General features: G+C 41.4%; 2 protein-coding genes across 3 annotated transcripts; both read left to right on the forward strand.

The window, feature by feature from the left end:
- The first annotated feature begins 935 nt into the window (after positions 1-935).
- Positions 936-6,162, forward strand: LOC108107599. 2 transcript variants are annotated; one of them, XM_017215162.1, is made up of 3 exons: positions 936-1,164; positions 4,014-4,443; positions 5,402-6,161. In XM_017215162.1, exons 1-3 carry the CDS (start codon positions 1,162-1,164, stop codon positions 5,956-5,958), a joined length of 990 nt encoding a protein of 329 aa, XP_017070651.1. In that variant the 5' UTR covers positions 936-1,161; the 3' UTR covers positions 5,959-6,161. The 2 variants fall into 2 exon arrangements, with proteins under 2 accessions (XP_017070651.1, XP_017070652.1); XM_017215163.1 differs by lacking the exon at positions 4,014-4,443 and having other exon boundaries at positions 5,402-6,162.
- Positions 6,163-10,145: 3,983 nt separating this feature from the next.
- Positions 10,146-20,096, forward strand: LOC108108150. Its single transcript, XM_017216080.2, has 7 exons — positions 10,146-10,565; positions 15,917-16,048; positions 16,524-16,674; positions 16,754-17,178; positions 17,257-17,724; positions 18,474-18,679; positions 19,747-20,096. The coding sequence occupies exons 1-7, from the start codon at positions 10,421-10,423 to the stop codon at positions 19,969-19,971; spliced, it is 1,752 nt and encodes a 583-aa protein (XP_017071569.1). The 5' UTR covers positions 10,146-10,420; the 3' UTR covers positions 19,972-20,096.
- The last annotated feature ends 1,332 nt before the right edge of the window (positions 20,097-21,428 follow it).

The raw sequence follows: 21,428 nt of genomic DNA on the forward strand, positions 1-21,428 counted from the left end.
AGAGAGAGAAACTGCGTAGTGGGGAAATGGGTCAAGACAATCGAATCACGAAACGCGGCCCAAAGCAACGGATGGCTTGTAAAAGGTAGCCGGCAAAAATGTTTGCCATCGGTCTTTACCATGCAGGCGAAACACGAAACGAGAAAGCCACCAAATCCATTTATCTCTCAAGGCCTCTCGTAATGCTCTTTTTTGGGGAAATTGTTAAATTATTTTATGTTACCAATTAACTGATTTCAAATAATGCAATTCACTCTTTTGACTGCAGTAAGTGCAGCAGCAATGGCGGCTGATGAGTCTATTTTCTCTCATTAGCTGAATTCATTTTTGGCTTACTTAGTCTTTGGGAGTTCATTTTATTGTGATTTATTTTGAATGTAATGGGGAAATGATTGAGAAACCTTCTTTGTACTTAAAGAGAACGATGATAGCGTCGACTAAATTTACAGATTTAAACTGATTCAAATCATAAGGGGGGTCCCTGGGTGCAAGTGCCGCCCATTCAGTGACGTCAGTTTGTGCGTCTTGTCACGTTCCCCAAACGCGTTTTCATGCTCTGAGCCATTGCACGACAATTCGTAATAAAGCCAACCGATACAGGAAGCCCAGAAAAAAGCTTGGGTATTCAGATAGAGATAAAGCCGAGAGATGGAGACATTGACTTTGCAGTTTTTTCGGCGGCTGCTGGCGTTTAGGGGAAATTGTGAAGAAAGTGTTGAAAACGAAATTGTAACTGGGAGAGCGTGTGTCTCTGGTCTTTTTTGTGAGAGTGCCAGTTGGTAGCCAAGCAAACACGCGGCGAAGAAGCGACGACTTGGCCAAGACTGGTCTACCATGGATCCACCAAAAGTCCGAGCAGAGACGCCGGCCGAGGCAGCGACTGTGGATCTTACCTGGTGGCCGAGGCCAGCTCAGATTGCCAGTCAACGGGCACATCTCAAGCGTTGCAGTCGCTTTCCATGCGAACTCAATTCCAAGTCATCTAAACTCCTTGGCCAACTCCAATCTCGTGTGTATATATATTTAGTTTTTGGCCAACATCTGCGTGTCTGCCTTAGATTCGCGTGAAAGTGGTCCAAATCAGTCACAAATAACCAAGGATACAGCGTAGAGCCAGTGTTGCAATTATCATATACTAATCAAAGAGTCACAGCCTTCATTATGGTGAGTACGAAATTAGTTAAGGCCTGGAGATAAGTTCGCTGGCCACACAGAGGGAAAATTAAGAGGCATTCGGTTGATTTTTCCCGCCATAAAAGATATGGATCCTTAATAAGCCTCTAATATAAGTTTACTTAAGTAAAACTGACCTAGTTTTGTACGATAAACATATAGATATCATACATACGCTTTTCCAGTGCATTGTTCATTGACATTCTGTGCACGCATTGGCTGTCCCAAATTGCTTTTCCTCAATCTCTCGTGAAAAGAAAAGGAGTCACAAATCACACAAAAAGGTTGGCCAAAAAGCCAGTGTGACAAATGCTAACAATTCTTGGCACAAAAATCACTTGTTTGTTTGGCTAGTTCCAGGCCAAACTTTCTTTTAAGGCGTGTTTTCATTCGGGCCAGTTTTTCAATTGTCGGCAAGATCCCCCAGTTGTTATTAACTTGGCCAAACAATCACATTTCGGCCACACGGTCGTGTCATGAACTGCGACATTATATTGACATTAGATAATGGTCGAATGGTTAAATTGGTTGCCTCAACCACGTGCCATTTAATTGCATCATCGGCTAAGAGTTACTAACAACTTTACTAGCTCATATTATTATTATGACAAGCCCAGCAATGAACGAAGAAAGTCGTGCCTCAGATGCATAATTACCCGAGATAAACCTTAGATTTTATGGGTTTACACAGCATGTGTAATAAAATCATAAAACCCGTGGCCATACGATACACACCCACGTGAAGCGAAAGTTTGGGGAATTTATGATTACTCTAATTAATATTTTAAACAATAAACATTTCATTGGCCAGATTAGCGGTATTAACAAAATGTCTGACTGTGATAATGTTTATCACATTTAGGTATAATTTTGCTAATTTCGTTGATTTCATTACCATTGTTAAGTAATCCCAACAGCCAGACAGAAACGATACCAAATTGTTGCCAAATTAAACAGCTAACTTAATAAATGAATGGCTAAGGGGATTTTTTTTTGAGGTTTGCCAGTAGAAAAACTTCCTTAAATCTTTTTTAAAAAAAGGTTACTAATACCTGTCAACCGGATTAAATCTAGCGAATCATCAGTTGGTAAGCATTTTATGGCTTTTCGGCACCATTTCGCTGGAACCCAAGGCGAAATCTTGCCCGGCAGCAAGTGCAAATATTTTCGGTTAATATTTACATATGGGCCAGATAACGTCGACCGAAATTTCACCCATAACAGAGTTCGAGAAGCTGGCCTGAAAGTGAGTGTGTCAGATGTGATAATGTTCAAGTTTCGAGATGACGAAACAGCCCAGAAGAAGATGTTAATTAAAGGGTTGTGGTCCTATGATTAAAACAAATAAACTTAGCAGTGAAACTAAGCCGAAAAACCGAGTTCGGTCTGTCAATCCGAACTGGAAAATTATGCAAATCAATTAATGCCTATAAATCGGTATTTAACAATGCATTTCTTCGTTAAAACGTTGCATCACTGGGGAAAGACTTTCTTCTTTGTTTTCCCGCATTTGAAAATGAAAAGCCCACATGAAATTCAAATCAATTTTCCCGCTCGTTTAAATTTGAATCAAGGCCATGCCAAATTAGATTTCCTTTTACAGTTCGAGGCAAAACAAATTGGGCACAAAGGCATTTGGCCCAAAAATAAAAAACCAAATCATTCACAACAAAGAGGCCTAACAAAGGCCCAGAAATAAACTATTTTTTATTAAATAATGCAAACTGAATGCGAATTATGTCGAGAACTCTTAGCCATGCAAATTCTCTTCTGGCCCTGTTAATTAAAACATCTTCAGCGCGTGATGGATATTCTTCTTTTTGGGGAACGAAGCCAACCGTTAGCTCTAAATAACTTGTTTACCTTTTGTTGGCTTTATTGTCTTTGGGTTAGCATAGTTCCATTCCCATGGATATTCTTGGGTCTCCCTATTAGCTATAACAATTATTATTGTGTTTTTTTGAAGTTTTTTTATAGGGAGTTCTGCAGGTGAATTGAAAATGGAAAGCGCGTGACTTTCGGTTTTTTTTTCGGGTATTCTGGGTAAAGATATTTTAGCCGGAGATAAGGTTTAGGTAGTTCATATTCAGATTTCACTAAGTGGAAGTGAAGGTTGCTTAGCTTGGCTCTGAAGAAATTTGGTGGGAATGCTTAATACTCAATGAGTTGTGGCTTTGGTGGCTGGCCCTTAGGCTTTTAGTTAGGAATTTCCTATAAAAGTTTATACTAGATACTCTCAAGGCATATTCCCCAGCTAAATCCATGTCAAGTTCTTTATAAGTCGCTTGTTTAACTTAACTTAAGATCAAAGACTACTTCTAAGGTAGCAATTTGCAGACTAACCCCCCATTAGCTTGTCAACAAACACAAAGAACTAACCCTATATGTTATTGGCCAAATGTCTAAACAAAATAACCTGCTTAAATTTCACTTTGTCTTTATCCAGCTACCTCTTTCGGTATATAAATCACTGTTTTATACAATGCATGACATATTTTTGCAACCTCTTAAATTTACATATAAATTGCCATCAGACTAAAAAATATTTGGATTACACAACAGTTAAGTTCAGTTAACGAAAAATGGGAAATGCTTTCGCACCCAGACAGGGCCATAAAACGTTTTATAGCCCAAGCCGTTGAAGTGGTTCAAAGTGGATTCTAAAGTGCGTTCCACGGCACGGCAAGGTGGCAACAGGTTCGTTTCCTAAGTCTTTTGTTTACGCAATTTCCGCACCTTGCGATGATGAAATGGTTGTTTTTTTTTCTTCTTTCTCGTGGACAATGAGAGACAAGCACTGGCACATACTGATATAATTTCTCTGTTGGTTCCACTTTCAGTTTCTCACAAAGAGTTCAAGTGCGCGGCACTCGTTGCTGCTGCTTCTGTTGGCCTTTTGCTGCCTCAGCAGTGCCTTAGGAGCCAAGATAACCAAAAAGGTCGAGAAAACCTCAGAGAAGCCCGAGGCGGAGGCTGATGATGTTGCATCGCCAATTGAGGAGGAAAATGATGGTGATGACGAGGAAGACGATGACGACGACGATGAGGAGGAGGCGGAGGAGCAGGCGGCGGATGCAGCAGACAAAGAAGCTGCAGCTTCGAGTAACAAGAACCCCAATGCAGTTCAGGCAGCCACCGATCCCACAGATCTCAGTGTCTGGGGCATGGTTCGCACTCTGTGGGGCTGGCTGCGCAGCGATCTGAGTGAAAGCCTCTTCGGCGATGACGACAACGACGACGGGAAGCCTACGTCCGGCAGCTCAGCTGTGGGTGAGTCCCCCGCCAAAAAACAAAAGATGAAAAAACAAATATCAAAACAAAACGCAGGCTAAAGGGGTTACACAGGGAAAAATCAGATTGAACTTATTGAAACGAGTTTTAAAGTCAAGTTATTTAAGTATCTTAAAGATACTTGTTATATAAACTGTCTTAATTTGATCATAAACCTTTAAAGTTATTAATTTTAATAACACAAAACTGACATAACAGCCTGAAGCCTAACCATTTCTGTGATATAATTGAAATGTCAAGTCCACATGTGACTTTATTTCTTGTAACTAAGATGAAGACATCTTTTCTCTTTGTGTACACAGCAATTAGTGAGGTCGTTTAAAATCAGCTCAGTGCGTGTCTCATTCAGGCTGATTGCATCTAAACCTCAAATGATTAGCGGCTTTTCTAATCAAACTCAAATAGATTTCCCAGCGCCCTGCCTCTCGACTCACTTTCGTTTTCAATGAAACCCGAAGCGGTTAAACAAACAGCAAAAAGCCGCTAAGAGGTGTTAACACGAAGAGAAGAGCTGAGAAAAAAGTCAACGGTGACTGGGATATATATGAGATATATATATCTGCCGGACGCCGGTTGTAATTTCACTTTCCGCAGCTTTTCTAGAGCCGCTCAAATTATTTATTAAATAAGAAAACAAAACGCGGCTGGCTCATCTCTAAACGATGAGAAAATATTTTTGCTGGGCTCTGTTGTTGTTTGCGATTTTTCGTTTTTTTATTGGACTTTCGCATAGCCGAGCGTTCAGCTCTGTTTATTGATGAAATTATAGCAGTTGAGGGAGATAAACCCGCCGGAATTTCATTTGGGAATTGGCGCCACTGACACTTTAAGAAATAATGGTTCGTTTCATGGTCTTTCCTTCAATGATTTCTAGGCAGTTAATTAATAGATTTGATCTAAATATCTTACTCATATTAATTCTTAATTTCCCTTTCAGAGGGTCGTACCTTCGGCAAGATCCGTCGCCTGCAGATGGCCCTGATCCCGATCATCTTCAAGTTTGGTGTTCTCTCCGCCATGGTTGCCTTCCTGGTTGCCATTGGCATGAAGTCTCTCTTCCTGCTTAAGGTTCTGGTAGTCATGAATGCCATTGCTATTCTGGGCAAGTTCATCACCCTGAAGTCGAGCCTCTTTGGACAGTATGAGCACACGGCCCCTTCCTTCAACTACCCAGGCTGGAATCCGCATGCCAAGGAATCGTGGGGACCCACTGGACTGAGCGGTCAGGGCAATGGACATCCACCCAGCAAGGAGATTCACCTGCACATCCACGGAAATGCCCAGACACAAGCTCAGCTAGCTGGTCAGGGTTACCAGTATGAATCGCAGTCAGGTGGATGGGCCAGTCGATCGGATCCCTATGGAGCCTATGCCCCCACGGGTCAGTTCACCGATAGCCAACCCGTGGGAGGAGTTGCTGGGGAGGTGCCCAACAACACGGATCCCATGTCCCTGCTGCCGACAAAGTATCGGGCGAGACGCCTGATCCGCTGATGGAGAGCTGTTCCGCATGATGGGAGTTCCACATGGAAGTCAACGACCACCGCGTTTAATTAGCTAGCACACATTTAGTCAGCGACTTTACGAGGACGCAGCTTTACGTACACCTAAATCTAGTTACGAGCCTAGTATTTAATTAAATTATTTGCCCCAAGTAGCCCCTAAATGAATGATAATTTGTAATAAATAGTGTAATATAAAGAAGATGTGTGCCACCGTTTGTTTGAGCTGGCCGAAACAATTACCACTAAAGACCCAGAAGATTGTGATTGATGGGTTTGGGAAGAAAGTCCATTGGTTCGGTATTCGTTTCTGGCTGAGCTTTCGGGGGTCTGTGATTAATTGGCCATTTGACGGGTCTGCCACCGCCGAGATTTCTTTGCCCACATCATCATTTTGGGGCGTGTGCTGCGCCTAATCATCGACTTTATCGCGAACATTGAAATGGAAGTTCGAGTCATGACTTGACATTGCGGATTTCGTCAATGTTGTTGCTTGCCTTTTTTTCAGTAGCTTGGAGGCTGGATTGAGATTCTCTGAGCTATGACCAGACATGCCCAATTATGTGCAATTATTATAGAGTGGATAAGCCGATTTGCTTATTAGCAATGGGCTCGACCTCATCATGTTTCTCCTTCGCTTCATTTACTTTAAATATTTGCTCAAAGTGAAAGATTGGCTTACTAAATATGGCAAGAAATGGTTAGGATGAGTAATTGCTGGCTCTCATCTAACGCTCTTAGTTGATAGAGATATTATATCTTTATGCTTGAGTGATGATTGATGGATTAGAGCTGCGATTTTTGATGCTTTTGGCAATTTCACATATCAGGTAAAGGGTTGATTTCGGTTATGTATGTCATATAGGTAATAACTAGGTTACATTTTAGGTTAAAAGCCATATTACTAAAGAAGCTTTATAGAAGAAATAGCATTAGCTTGACTGCCAACCTTCTAGTTCAGCACTAGGTCACCTTTGTAGATATGAAAAGACCTTAAAATCAAGCAACACGATCAAACTCCCTACCGTTACCAGATTATCTGAAATTTGTTGCTTTTTTGATACTTTCTTAAATGATAGTTGGTTTAAGTCTTTGCTAAAGCTTAAGCCCCAAAAGCAAGGCGCATTAATTCAACTCAGCCGAAAAGTAGGCAACATAAATTACCACCTCCTACTATCAAGTTCGTGCCCTAAGTCTTTCGATTTGATGGCATTGAAAAGCACCGAAAAGCACAACACGCTTGACAGGTGGTATGATGAATATTAAATATTAGCAAGGACCTGTTAATTAGCCCCCATAGAAAGTGAAGCCAGAAGCAATTGGCGGGCAATTAAGCAGTTTACCAGCGACCGGCGCCGCACATTAAAACCGAACAAGATTTGGCCAAAGGCGAGGTGCTCGATAAATATTTATCTGAGGCAATTAGAGACGTTCAGACGACAGTCGGACGAGCATGTAATGACCAGCCCCAGACCGATACCCCTGCTCCATGACGATGGGATAGCCAAAGCTGGTCAGGTGGCTAGAGTTATGGAATCTTGCTCGTTGACTGATTTATAGGAGGACATAGTGGACCTGGCCAAGATGCGGCTGTGCCAGCCATTAGCCAGCCGTCATAAGTGTGGGCCGGTGACGTTCGACTTGAGTGACGAGTCGGGCCGAGTACGCGGTGATGTCTTCTTTGTCGGCAGACGACGGCCTTAGTCGAGCGTTACAATTAATTAGTTAGCCGTGCCAAAAACAAAATGGCGCTGCTACTAACTACTGAAACCAACTATTGATAAGGCCAAACCAGCAGTAAGAGCAAAATATAATAGGTAGACGAGTACGCAGTACAAATAAATGAAAATGCACATTGAATTTCTCTGGTCGACGGCTTTCTAACGCACAGCAGCAGGCCACTGGCGATTATTGAAATACTCCAAAGGTTTTTTCTGTCCACTGCATTTGGTGGCTCGGAGGCTTGGAAGCGACAAATCATGAGCATCGACAGATCCACCAGAGCCAGCATCTTTGTCTCTACTATATATAAAATGTGGATAATTGCGTCTAACTGACAGCCAAGACACTGGGCAGCCGGAGGTGCACGAAGAAAAAATATCACATGAATTCAGTTGTAAATAGTTTGAATTTTTGGTAAATCAAAATGATTTTTATAAAAACTGGTATCCTGTTATCATTAACTTATATTTTTAAAACGATTTTATAGCTGTACAATTTATAGGATGGCTCTGCTAAAATAAATTCAGTAGCAATGCAAATTTAAGAAATTAAATAAATGTTTGCATAAATTAGAGATTTAGGGAAAGTCTATTACTAGTAGCCACTACCAGTACTATTTAGCTAAACAACTAAGTTAACATATGATGATTTACTAAATATCTCATTTTGTTAATAGAAATGGATATTGGGTTTTAGTTGCTCTTAAAAAAATGGAAAAGAAATTATTATTAAGTATTTCGTTCGATGTAGTAGCCCAAGCCAGGAGTTGGGGGATCGAAGACGGGCTGTCAGCGGATCTGGCTGCTCTCACTCTCTTTCTAACATGATAATTGGACATGGCCTGGGAACGGGTATGGGTATGGGTATGAGTATGGCTAAGATAACAAACCGCCAGTGGGATACCAACTACCTTGGCGACATCTTTGGCAGCCCTATGTCTCCTTAATTGCCTGTCGCCTGTCCGGCTGAAAGTGAAATTGATATACGACATATGTGAGATTCCCTCATACCAATGGATAATTTCGTAATGCAGGGGGGCTAATCAGAAATTCGAGCAGTGTACGAGTGCGTTGACCAAATGGGATTGGGGACTCGATTCGGTCACACCTCGTTCCAAACTTCAATCTGACGATATCAATGGATTGTGCAAACTTTCTTTTCGTGCGTGTCAATGTTTTGGGGAAACAGCCCTCTGATATTTACTCTCTACAAGATCAGTTTTGTGACGAAGGCCCAGCCCTTACACACAAATAGCATTATTTTGCGAATTGTCAAAATCAATTATGGGCCCGACCTGAGTAAACTAAGGAGAAAAACTTTCATTTTTCATTTGCTTGACAAGTGAAAAATGTATCTTTTCACAGCCAGAATTTATCAATGATGCAACTCTGTCTCTCAAGTGGCCTAAACTTGGTCAGTTTGCTTAACAAATCGTTGATGCAATACTTGTCAAGGTGCTAATGAATTTCGTTAGGGAAAAAGTAAAAGTGTTAAATATCCATTTGGTTATTGGTTTATGCTAGCCTATGTGGGTGGAAATCTCATCGCCGTTGGGAGTAAGATTTCCATTGAAGAAACCACCTCTGTGACCCTGTACAGGATTTGCATCTGCCATACAAGCATTTCGCCACAGGATTAGCATCTCACGAATGACTTTCCATTGATATCTGGGAGTTTATGTGGAAAGAGGAGTTCAGCTCGTGGGTTACTCATGGCATTCATTTAGGATAGATGCAGATTATTCAGTCCTCTTCTAAATGAGGAGAAGGTTTTGATTTAATAGGACTTCAGTTAGCCAGTTAGCTGGCTTTGGCTTGGCTTAGTAAGAGGGATTATTACTCTCTTTTGAATCTTGTTGGCTTAGTATGAGCTATCTGTTAGATATAAAAACAATCGGATTATTTTACATTCATCTGAGCTATTCAATTAATTGGATTTAAATAGGCTAGCTAGTGGATTTATTATAAAATAAACCAATATAAAGACATCCAAACAAACGAAACAAAAGCTAAATTAAAGGTCTCTTCTTTCTTAGATCTAAACTGAAAACCCATAGCGGCTTTTGTTTAGGTAGAGATGCGACTCTTTTCACAATACCCAGCGAATAGCTCCCTGCGTAGGTCAAGTCAGAGTTCGTTGGTTCACATGTGACCCGAATCCCCGCGAGAATTCCCCATATCGCTTACAGTGTGACACTCGAAATGCGCATAGCGGACAGCTTAATTGATCCGTTTGTTCAGTGCATGCCGCACATTTGCTAAAATCCACACCGGCCGACAAGTCAATAGCCAAGCTACCTTGCTACCAAGTAACCACCAAGCAGCGGGCTCTCTTTTGGTCACCTTGGCTGCCAACTTTCCAAAGAGCCGCGCCATGAGCGCTTTCACAATGGCACTCTCTTAAGTCGCGTTTCGGTATAAAACTTCTTACGTATGCGCGTCATGGCTTAATCTTACCTTGAACTTGGTCGTGAGCAGATCGCCGAGGAGCCAGTGCATCTACATACCATAACATATATATTCGTGCGGGTTTTCGATTCGGGTTTTTTGGAAAAGAATTTGAAAATGGAACAAAGCGCCGTTGTTCTTGTGCGTGCCGATAAGTGTATATAAATCAAGTGTGTTGACTTTGGTTTCTCGAGACTTCTGATTTTATCTAACGGTGCTAGTGTGTATATATTATATATATCATCCGAATCAAAGATTACGAAGAGCGGTGCCTTAACCATCGACATGGACTGGCAGCCAACTATTATAGCAGGCCTGGTCTGTCTGCTCCTGCCATCGCAGATTTCCCTGGCCAGTGCCTGGAGTCTGCCAGCCCGCTACTCGGATCACCAGGCCTTAACACCAGCACCTGTTGGCCGACGATTAAATGGTAAGAGACAGCTCTCCAATCAAATGTGTTGAGACGCTCTTCCAGCTCCCAAAATTTCTCTCTATATTTTTATATATATTTTTTTTTGGTTTTTATTTTTGTAATATGACGAGTAGTGACCAGGCGGACAAAAGAAACCAAAACATAAACAAAAGCCTTAAGAAAAATACTTTTATTGCAGTGAAATTTCAGTTCATTAAGCTAACTGTGAGAGTGGCGATTTCTGTGTTCGGCAATTATATAATCGGGCAGCCGCCAAACGAAAGTCGCTACTGTCACTGCCACAGCCACTGGCAGTGCCACTACCAAAGAATCTGAAGAGATTTATGAGCCACTTGAGTGGCCACAAATCCGTCAGAGGCGTCGCAGCTGCCATCGCTGACAGGCAATAATGTTAGACGGCCCACACTTGGCTTCATTCAGGAAAAGTCTTAGCTCTTTCAGTTTTATTTCACCTTCTTATTTTTGGTATTTATGTACTGTCTAAATGACTAAAAACACCTTCTAGAAATATAAAATAAGGTAAAATCGGGATATTTAATTAGCTGTTGTTAGTTTTTTTCCAAGTGCAGCCTTTGGTGACTTCCATGGGCAATGCAGCATAACAAAGTAGCTTGCATGCGAGTCGGTTCTTGCCAATTTGGTTCTGTTACGTTATGGAGCGTACGACATTTTTACTTGGCCGCTGCTGTTTTCCCCCTTTTTTTTTTGTTGTTTTAGCCGCCGGCTAAAAGAACGCTTCAAGTGCACGGCGAACAATTAGCAAGCGGCCCGGCAACAAGTGCAAGAAGGCATTACCAGAAAGACATAGAGTACACCTCGTTATCGTTTAGGGCACTTGGCGTCTCGATCTGCTTCTGAGCATGTAATATGGGTCACAACCGACTAAACCAGAACTGAAAGAAGGGCGGCAGGTTGGGTGTTACGATATGAGTACGAATGTCGAGTCATTAAAGAACTAACAGCGAAACATGAATTAACGTTTTGCTCGCTGATTAAGCGACTATCAAATACACTTGTAGGGAGATATGAGTATGTTAATTTAATTAGTAAGGTTACGTGGGGGAAATTATGGAGTGGGTGGGGGCATCTAATTAGTAGTATCAGCCAAACAGATCTTGGAAATGTTTACATGGGGAAATTCTAGATGAAGAGTGAATTAAGAGAGGTTTTCCTGTATGTGAACAGTGTTTAACTTAAATATCTAGTAAGCTTAAAGGAAATATCTTACAATTTATGCTTGGAAATCAGTACTAATATTCTTAGGTTGTGACTTTGCTTCGTAGTAGAAGAGAGCAACCTTAAAATAGGATTGATATTCTAGTGTAAAGGATTAAAATAAGATTAAAAAACGGATATAAACACCACAAGTTAAGTGAAGGTTTGATTTTTGCTCTTGGAAAATCACCCAGAAGGTCTTTAAGAAACATCCCAAGCCAAGCTAGTGGCATATTAACCAAGCCCGCCTACCTAAGAGCCACCCATGTAGACTGAGCAATAACAACGGCTGCGCAAACAATAAGAATGGATAAACAGGCATCCAAACAAGTTGATGTCTTAGTCGCGATACAGTCGGATTCAGTTGGTGACTACACCGGCCTGGTGTTGAGCCCAAACCCAAAAGGTAACAAATCATATGGAGCAGGAGGGGCGAATACCTGGGTCTCCATACCGGGGAGTGTGTACAAATTGCGCCGACACCAAAAGCCAAGCGAGGCGAAGAAAAACACAACAGAAAAACTTGAGAAACGCTTGTAATTGGGTTATAACCGTCATATTTGTATATGTGAGAGTGTCCGAGACGAGTCACCTACTATTTAAATAAGCCCGGTCCGAACGGGTCTGGCCAAAAGGCAACCAAACAATGCCACTGGAAACCATGGCTAAAACTTAACAAACAACAACAACAGAAATCACTCCTAAACGGAGCGACATTGGTGACATTTTTGGTCGAAGCGCAGAAAAATGAAAAGTGCTGCTGCTGCTTCACTGGAATGAAATCTAATTTCATTTTTTAATTGCCGCTTTTCTGGCATCGGCATCTTGCCCAGTTTGGCTGCGAAATGTGGCTGAAAAGATGGCCAAACTGGAGCCGCATGAAGCTGTAACTGCGTCTCCATCTGTCAAGTTTGAGTCGCCACTAGGTTTCTGCGTAGGCATTGAGCGGGATTTGGATTACTATTTCAGTTGCACTCGAAGGCCACACAGGGAAAAATGTGGAAATACTTCCACGATTGGCCAGCGGAAACTTCGCACTTAATATTAAAGAAAGAAAACCTGATCTTGTAGAGTATCCAGCTGATATTACTCTACACCATGATTAGAAAGACTTGAACTTATATTTCTTAGAGAAATTTGTGAATCTAAGAAGGCAATTCATAGTTTATATCAATCGAGTACCCAAAGTTCGCTTAGGTGAATCATCTTCATATTTTATGAACTCTTTTGGATAGAAGATATTCTTTAAGCTTTTTTATGATCTTGTTAGTAGCCAAATAAGATTCTTCTAAATGAATATTTGCCTATGCTTTGTTAGATAGTAGTTCTCTTTTTTGTTCTCAGTGCACCCATCGATTTGCCTAGCCAAAGTGGAGCTCTAATCAATATACAACATGTGCGGGGTTGTCGTTCGAGCTGTAGCTGCCGGCCATGTCTTGTTTGGGTTTCGAGCTTGTATTTAACTCTGCGGTTGACTTCGTCTTCAGCGCAGTCGTTGGCGGTGTCTTCAATTCAAATTCTGCGCCAGATCGAAACCAGTGAAAGTTTATTAAAGTTTCAAGCTCGGCAGAGCTGAGGCTCACATGTCCATAAGTCCATCAGTACAACAGTCCACATGGCTGGTGGGTCGCACGCTAACGGTTAAGAGTGCCATATTGTTCCGTCCGATTTCTATAATGGCCATAAAATTCTTTTGTAATGAAGTCTGAGATGATTTAAATGCCGAAACCACTAGATCATTGTATTTAATTCAGCTATGTCTGGCTTGGCTGTATCTCAAATAAAAAGAATCAATTATATGACTTTAAGTTTTCTAGAGCATAGTTCGAAATATAAGTTAATGACTTTTTAAATGTTTTTCTGGGGGTAATCTGATTAATCTTAGTAATTTTAAGGAAACAATTTACATGTCTAGAGGTTAATTCTGTTACTTCTTGAAGTTGGATAGTGAAAAGTTTTGGAATCTTTTAATCATTTCCAAGGGCACTAGACTTCTACCCACTAAACCTTCACTTTTAAAGGCATTTTATTTAATATTTTCATGGAAAAAAGGTAAAGACTATTTTCTGTCTTAAAGTTTAAAGAAAAACGTCTACTTTAGATAGACAACATGCCACTAATCACTCAATTTCACTTTCGAATGCCGCACACGTTGCACCGTTGCAACATTTCATGTTTACAACTTAATCTGGCCAAACAAAATAACTCAGAATTTCCAGTGATTATGCTAATATTTTACGAGCTACTGTTATGGCCGCTCCTCAGGCGAAGTGAATTAGCCAAATGGCCGGCAAGTTGGCCCACATGCCCAGCAGTCCAGCAGCATTTTACAGTTTGCCAGCTGGAGTTTGGTCTTACCATGGTTAATGCGTCACCCATCGCCAAGTCAAAGCCTAGTATTTTGTTATTATACTATAAGTAAGCCACGCATAAACTTCAACTGCAGTGAAAGTTCATTTTGATATTGGAAATTAGCTGGGACAGGGTGGCATTATTGGCATTTGCATTGCCTTGGCCATTGAAATCGGCATTACCATACGCCCTGCCAACGAATCTGTGAAGAAAAGTGAAAAGACCAGCGGCAAAGGCGAAATCAACGGACCAAATGCCAAATGGCAGATAGTCTTGGCCAGAATGGCTACTAAGCAGCTCCCAAGATGCACAAAATAATGTGCCACATTTGTCGGCCAAAGAAGACAGCCGCCAAATATCGAAGAAGCTCGCCGGGGAGTACACTTGAAGAAATGGGCTATCACTAAAAATCTCTCCTTGTATAGATTTTGTTTAACTTTTGCATTATAGATCCTCAAAAGTAAATTATATTCATATCATATGAAGGATAAACTAAAGTTTTCAAATCAGAAACCTTAAAAACATTCCTTCGAGTGCATCACGAAGTGGCTTTCTTTGAACTTCCCAAGAGTCTTCGATTTCCCGCCTGGCACTCCTTGCTCCCTTAGTCGGCGCATTCTGGCACAGGTTTTCCCTGTTGTTTTCCCAGTTGTCTTGTGGCGTGGGTCGAATTTAGCAGGATGTTATCTATGGGATGTCACCACGAGTTGCAGGTAAACAATTTCTCACAGGCTGCGACTTTGGGACTTGGCATCCCCGCGGCTTTCACTTGGCATTGAATTTGGGAAATATTAGCGAAGCCTTAGGTCAAAGTACGCGGTGTGTCGGGTGTCATTGAAAGTGAAATGAGCCAAATAAATTGTGACAAAGAGACAACAACATTAGACATGAGAAAACCCACACGAAGCGACATTAAATTTTCACTTATCACGACTCATTTCATGTTGCAACACGGCAATTAAATCAACAAAAGGCCCAGGCAAATACAAATGAACTTAAGTAGTGAAAATAATTGCTCAATTTTCCAAAAATATGGAAACTGTGTGTCATTAGGGAGAGGAAAATCATGAATGCCTGAGAGCCGAAAACTATTTTGGCGCTAGTCTATGTAAATTAAACACTTGAAGTTAAAATCTAGCAACTTGTCTAATAGTTTTCTATTTTAAGTAAAAGCTTTTAAGATTTCAATGGGGTCCTTGTCACCGCGACAAATTAATGTATTCCCAATTAAATGGGCTCGAATTAAGATGCGATTAAGATGGACGGGCAGCAATAATTTTAATTGACGGCAATCGCTGAGCATTTTCACTCCATCGCTGATTGATGGCAATCTTTGATGTTAACTAAAACATGGCTCGCGCCGCGAACAACTTGGCCATTGTGTATTGGGTTATTGGTTAACCAAAGGGGGGTAGGGGGAGGTATAACATTCATCTGCACGCACCACACATCTGAGGTGGACTGTGGTCAGCAGCATCAGCGGGCCAGAAAAACCACACAAGGTGTTGAAATGATTGCCCAGTGGTACTGGCCGTCGAATGGTCACACACATACTTTCACTCAAATATTTGCAGTGGCTGGAAATCGCCAAGTTAGAGCCATGACCATTTTAGACATCTTAGCCAAATCAGACCACAAATCCCCACTGAGCTTGGCCAGACGAAAGTCAGTCGAGCTGTCAATCGCTAGTTTGCCCAATTCGTTGGCAGTTTTACATCAAATATTTGACCAGTTTCGCTTCATATTTGCCCTGATCTTCATGGTCTGTGTCTTCGTTGCAGAGGTATCACCGTATCTGGACTTGGCCTTGTGTCCCATTCGAGCGGAGCCCTGGACTTGTGCTCGACAGCAATCTGGAAGGATACTGGATGCCTGGGATGGAGAACTTAATGTCCAATGGCAGAAACTGAAGGGTAAGTAGAACAGACAACCAAAGATGTTGTAAAATTCAATTTTATTCTATAAACTAGTTAAGTAGAATAGAAAATTTTTGTAGTTTTCCCACGAAATGTTGTTGCCAGAAAATGCATAACATCAAACACGATTTTTCAGTAGGAAATTGAAAATATTTCTCACACATATTAGCAACAGAAACTCCCAGCAAATAGAAGCTAGCATTTTCACCGACCTCAAAGCCTAACTTGAAGTTCAAACAGCTATACGTGGGTGAGCATCTAAAGAAAATCTAAGAAACCCCCAAGGTTTAGTGATCACTAAACACGATAATCAATGACTTAAGGGGAGTTAGTGGGAAATTGTACACGCAACACCTTGAAAAAAGCACAAGCTACGTGCTAGGAATTTACATGAAAAAGCAATTAAAATCGAAAACATTTTCTTTTCCTTCTCAAATTTATATCCACTTATTTTTGTGTTTTTTTGGGACAGTCGAGGCCGATCGGCAGATGAATGCCACGATCGAGAGGAGAGGGTACAGCACCTCCGAGTTGCCCGTGAAAGAGAAGCCATCGACGATACTAAAGAAAATTGAAATCGGCACGAATTACATGAAGAAATACCTGGCCGAGTCTATGGACGGGTGAGTGTGGATAAACGAGTTGAATTTTCGCCAAACTTTTCATTTCTTCCTGTTTTTTATGCGCCACCACCACCTGCAGCTTCCTTGGCCGCGAATACGAGTATCTGCAGACACCGAAAGCGGCGGATGATGATAGTGAAACCGACCAGAGTGGAAATAGCGTCGAAGATGAAGATGAAGCGGATGCCGCCGACGATGCCAGCAATGCGGCTGAGGAGGAGCATGCAGATGATGAGGATACGGATGGCAACAATGAGGAGGAGGACGAGGACGACGATGACCAGGAGGAGGAGGACGACGACGAGGATGACTCCGACAGCACTGCGGAACAGGAAAAAGAGCCCGAGGCCGAGACCGAAGATGAGGATGTAGACGAGGCGGTGTCGGCACCTGAAAGTGAAACCGAAAAGGAAAATACTCCAAGCGTCTTCAGTGGTCCCCCAGCGGTCCAGCCACAAGGTGATGTCAAAAATCCGGTCTTCAGCGAAGACAACACATCAACAGGTAGTTATTTTATTTAAGTCAAGGTGTTAAAAGATACTAATTAATTTTTTATTATTAATTTTATTCCCTCTAAACCAGGTGTGGAATTCATCGAACTGCAGGACGGCGAGGAAGCTGCTGCGGGTGCACTGAAAAAACCGGGAGGTGGCAAGCGCAAGAAGAACAAAAAGGGCGGCAAGCGCAAGAAGAACAAGAAGAAGGGTCAAGGTCAGGAGACACAACCAGCCACCTTGGTGGTTGTCCAGGCGGCACCAGAGCACCATGAAGTCGACTCTGGACACGAAAGTGCATCCACGGTGATAAGTCATGATGACAACGAATCCCTGGCCAGGCCCATGAAGAAACGGAAGCAGAAGCGCCGCATGAAGGGCAAGCGGAAGCGCAAGGGTCAACAGGGTTCAGCCGTGGTGGAGCACGAGCAGAGCGACCTGAGTCTGGGCCTGGGACTGCTCGACGAACTGGCCGATGCGGACGATGTGTTCTCGGGCGTCGGCGGGGGAAAACGCAAGCACAGGAACCCACTTAATTATGGTAGAAGTAACGGAGGTGTGTGTTGTTTGCTGCGTGTGGTTTTACATGACTTTTGCGCACCGTTTTTCCAAGCACAACTTAGTGCCTTCTATGTCTAAGTTTCCAGTTTTATTTCGAGTATAGAGTTCTTTCGGTGGATATAATTTCTTCAGAGTCTTAAAAATACTCAAAGATTAATGATTTTCAACAAGATAGTAACTAATCTACCGAAGAAAGTCTATAACTTGGACTTTAAGTTAGGAAATGGTGTTGGTGTAAAGAAATTACCGGTTTAGCTTGTAAGACAGAGTGGCGCCATCTGTACGCAACAAGCGGAAACCCTAGCTTACTCGGTTGGCTGTCTAGATGGCGCTGCTTAACAACTTCAGTAAAGCGCCAAATTTGAAATAGGAAAAATACTTTAATATAATAGTTTCATATAGTTATAAGCTTTTAAACAGATCTCAGAAGTTTAGTTATGTTTGGTAAAATATTTATTGATTTTAAATATTATCTTTATATATATTCATAATTTAATAAGTTTCTAGTTTAAAATGTAAGTTTTTTGCCTGCTTTTTGCTTGCTTTTTGAATGCCGTTTCGTTATCGTTACCGCACTTAACGCGCACTGCAGTTCATACTAACAAACACCACCCTCCCAAGCGAAGAATTACATAATATTTGCGTTTTTTGTTCCATTTAGCCAAGTAAGTGCTTCCCAAGAAGAGCAAAATGATACTAATACATACGAATTTGATCGTCTTTTATTACCCATTAAATATACAGTGACCCGTGGCAAGAAGAAGAAGAAGAAGAAGGCAATTGCCAAGTTCATAATGATTGGCACCTTCCTGAAGGCCAAAATCGAACTGCTACTGAAGATCTTAGGTGCCCATCTGCAGGTCAAGTTCTTTGCCATAGCCCTTATTGGCCTGTTGATCAATATAGCCCGATTCTGGATCGATGTGAAACGCGGCAGTCCGCCGTCGAAGGTAAGTTAAGATTGGGTCCCAGATCCTGTGAGTTTGTTCCCGGGAATTAAACCCGTTTTTGTACCGACACACACGAACTTCATGTTCAGGTTGATAGACCAAGGGTTTTCCGACTTTAATGGATTTTCTGCACTCTTTCAGTTCTGATAAGAATGTCCTTACACTAGTCATAAGTGAACAACAGTTTTTATTGGCCAAGGTTTGTTACAAAAAAGCGCAGTTCTCACTTTTATTTGGGCGCAGAATATTGAAAGTGAATAAGGTCTTAAAAATATATATATTTTAATTATATTAAAATACAAACACTAATGATATTTCAAAATGTAAACCTAAACTGTAAAATACTTCTTACATTTCTGGTACAAATGTATATCCTAAAGGTTTATATTTTGAATTTCAAGAACTAGCCTTATGATCACCAATATTTCTGTGTACCACCCGCTAATCTCTTTCCAACTGCCCCTGCCTCTCGACTCTCTATCTCTCTCACACATGATGTATATAAAGATTGTAAAATGCGTTGCTACCTTCAAAAAACACCCGAGCGCTCTAACTTCTCTAACTGTTTTCGGGGACCAGCTCCAGAACTTCTTCCAGCTTCAAACACCAGAGTTCCAAAACACCTAACGACTCCAAAATGTGCCGTATGCTAACAAATTCAGACCTCTTTGGTTTCAGATATGGTAAAATTTTGGACAGCTCACAAACGTTTTCGGAACGTTCAACTCTAAAAGAAAATAAAAATAATAATTAAGAAAAGATAAACCCAATCAATGTGTTCACTAATAACAGTATACACCTTAAGACCCAAAATCCAAATCAGATCTTAGAGTTCGTTTCCAAAGATTTTCCCTTCACACTGTGTAAGTACGAGTTTTCGGGCGAAAAGCAAGAAAGAATCCTGCCAGCCAGCCAGACAGACAGACACATTCAGATACACCCAGTTAAAAAAACAAAAAACGATTACAAAAACAAAAACAGAACCACTCACACACTCTTGGGCCTCTTTGGTACTTCCTCTGGTGTTTCTCACTTCACGGCACACGTTTTGCATATTTTCTAACTAGGTTGTATACGTTGAACATGCCCACCATCAGCACCATTACGAGGATCATGGCGAGGACTGGAGCGAGCCGGGCAGCTATTGGAAGAGATCCCTGCAGACGGATCCCTCGGTCGAGGAGGTGGACTCCTCTACGGACAGCTATCAGGTGCGACAGCCCCAGCAGCAATCCCAGACTCTGGATCCCCATTATCTGGCCTATCGTAATCAGTACAACCAGTGGCAATAGATTACAACACCCCCCCTCGAAAAAAAAATACATGCCCCACACCACCTGAACTTTGACCTCCAATGGAGACATTATTTATTGTATTTATTTGATTTACATTCGTACTACGATGCTGATTATTAAATAATCCCTAAGGTCCTAGAGCAAAATTAATTTTAGCACAATGAAAGAAATGAAATGCCAGTAAACCAATTTTAGTTTTAACCCTTAGCCCCTTTAGTGCAATGCCTTAAATATAAAACTACATTTTAAAATTTACCTTTAATGAGAAATCGAAGAACTGTTTTGGATACATTCGCAGCGAGGAAACAAACTAGACCTAAGTTATTTATCCAAATTATTTATTGTATTCTTATGTTATATGATGCTTATTAAAGAAAACAAACCTGATGAAAAACTTTTATTGGAATAAATTTTATATTTTTTATCTTAGATTTTGTCCTTAACATGGCAGTATTAAGACTATAACTAAGCCAATAATGGTCCGAATGTGGAATTCTATACCACTATGAGTTTGTTTAAAATGTAAAATTTTGGCAAAAAAAGATGATGTTACCCCGTATTGAAAATGCGTAAATTGGTTATCTCAGATTTCCCCCTCAAAATAACTTCATAACTTATCCAATTCGAATTTATTATTTATTCTGAAAATTTCCATTTCAAAACTGCCCCGTCATTTCCTGCTTCCATTTTATGGCACGATCACCCGTATTGGGTTCCCCCAATCAGAATGCGGTCAATTCTCGCTGAAATTCCGAAAGAAGTTTCACCTGCTGGCCCGTGCAATTGATTCTAAATTCCGTGGCCCAATTCTGGGTCCTACCTACTGCTCCGCAATACCAAATAGGGTAGACGTACGCCCAAAATAGTCGCGTCTCGAGAGGCCATTAATTTTTTTGGGTGTCGCTGTGGGCCTCAGCAATTTGCGCATGCGCAGAACGCGTTTGGAATGCCAAATGCTACTCGCGAAATGTTTGTAATAAGCTATTAAATTTGTGTTTGACAAACGTCTGACAAGTCGAGCGCCGAATTTATGGCTAATAAATCTGACTGCATTGTCTGGCCAAGCTTGGGATGAATGTCTGAAGAGAAAAAACGAAGACTTTTAATGGCTTTGTTGTAATGAAGTTCAGGGGACGAAAAGAAAGTCAAATTACACCTAATCAACTTCACACGCATTGTGACACGTTTTGATATTGACCTTGTTTAAATTAATTGAAGGAAAAGCTCTGGCCATTAAAATGCAGCGTGAGGAAAACCAAATTGACATGCCGCAACACGCTCGTTATCAAGTGGGAGTTTCGTGCAAAGAAATGCTTATCATTAGCAAAATTAAAATCAATGAAATTGGCCATAAAAATTCAATTGACTTGGCCCATTGCGTGGGAGCAAGTATGTAAGTCCAAGTTCCACCTCGGATTGGATGGGGATCGGATCGGATTGGATTGGATTGGAAC

This window comes from Drosophila eugracilis, unplaced genomic scaffold, assembly GCF_018153835.1.
Source record: "Drosophila eugracilis isolate 14026-0451.02 unplaced genomic scaffold, ASM1815383v1 contig_2088, whole genome shotgun sequence".
NCBI classification, from domain to species: Eukaryota; Metazoa; Arthropoda; class Insecta; order Diptera; family Drosophilidae; genus Drosophila; species Drosophila eugracilis.

Excerpts from the sequence above, each read along its gene's own strand:
- LOC108107599 (XM_017215162.1), top strand. Across the intron at positions 4,444-5,401 it reads GTCCGGCAGCTCAGCTGTGG|AGGGTCGTACCTTCGGCAAG; the intron begins GTGAGTCCCCCG and ends TTTCCCTTTCAG.
- LOC108108150 (XM_017216080.2), top strand. The coding sequence starts at position 10,421 with ATGGACTGGCAGCCAACTATTATAGCAGGCCTGGTCTGTCTGCTCCTG. Across the intron at positions 16,049-16,523 it reads CCAATGGCAGAAACTGAAGG|TCGAGGCCGATCGGCAGATG; the intron begins GTAAGTAGAACA and ends TTTTTGGGACAG. Across the intron at positions 17,725-18,473 it reads TTATGGTAGAAGTAACGGAG|TGACCCGTGGCAAGAAGAAG; the intron begins GTGTGTGTTGTT and ends TTAAATATACAG.